The sequence below is a fragment of the Eimeria mitis genome, genomic scaffold (assembly GCF_000499745.2).
Source record: "Eimeria mitis Houghton genomic scaffold, Emh_scaff7432, whole genome shotgun sequence".
Classification (NCBI taxonomy): domain Eukaryota; phylum Apicomplexa; class Conoidasida; order Eucoccidiorida; family Eimeriidae; genus Eimeria; species Eimeria mitis.
This window is the reverse complement of record NW_013575426.1, coordinates 1,496-2,326: the sequence shown is the minus strand read 5'-3', so window position 1 is coordinate 2,326 and position 831 is coordinate 1,496. Positions and strand designations below refer to the sequence as shown.

The window sequence follows — 831 nt, the reverse complement described above, 5'->3', positions numbered from 1 at the left end:
CTGCTGCTGCAGCTGCTGACGCTCCACGCTGCACTCTCTCTTCGCCGCCTCCGCCTCCTTCTGCAACGCAGCAGCAGCAGCAGCAGCAGCAGCAGCAGCAAAACACAAGCAGCAGCAGCTCAGAGAGCGCCAGCAGCAAGAAGCATTTCAGCTACCAGCAGCAGCAGCAGCAGCAGCAGCAGCAGCAGCAGCAGCAAAGGGAGAAGCAGCACCTACCTCTCTGGCAGCTGTCTGCTCTAGATGCCTCGTAAGGTCCTGCTGTCTGCGTTTGAGGTCTTCTTGCTGCTGCTGCAGCTGCTGCTGCTGCTGCTGCAGCAGCTGCTGTTCTTGCTGCAGCATCTGCTGCTGATGCTCAATGTGTGAGTACTGCTGCTGCAGTTCTTGCTGCTGCGTCTCTTGGTGTCTCTGGAATTGCTGCTGCTGCTGCTGCAGTTCTTCCTCCTGCTGCTGGAGTTGCCGTTGCTGCTGCTGCTGCTCTGCCTCTTGCTGCTGCAGCAGCAGTTGCTGCTGCTGTTGCTCTACCTCTTGCTGCTGCAGCTGCTGCTGCTGCCTCCGCAAGCTGTCTTCTCGGGCATCAGCAGCAGCTTGCTGCTGCAGCAACTGCTGCCGTTGGTTATTAAGGTCTGCTTCTTGCTGCTGCAGTGTCGTTTCGCGTTGTATGAGTTGCTGCTCCTTTTGCTGCAGCAGCTGCTGTTGCTGCTGCTGCTGCTGCTGCTGCTGCTCCAGGTCTTGTGTCTCCGCTCGCAGCTGCTGCATTGCTGCATCAACAGAAAACTGCTGCTCCTGCAGCTGCAGCCGATCCTCGTTCAGCTGATACCGCTCCGCCTGCAG

At 58.7% G+C, this 831-nt stretch overlaps 1 protein-coding gene across 1 annotated transcript in view; it reads right to left on the bottom strand.

Moving 5' to 3' along the window:
• Nucleotides 1-147: 147 nt before the first annotated feature.
• The window catches only part of EMH_0091500 (uncharacterized protein), a gene marked incomplete at both ends in the record, with an annotated part of 1,533 nt that continues 849 nt past the window's right edge, over nt 148-831 (bottom strand). The window contains one exon of the mRNA XM_013501735.1: nt 148-825. Within this exon, the coding sequence (XP_013357189.1) occupies nt 148-825 (678 nt within the window). The remainder of the gene's footprint in view (nt 826-831) is intronic.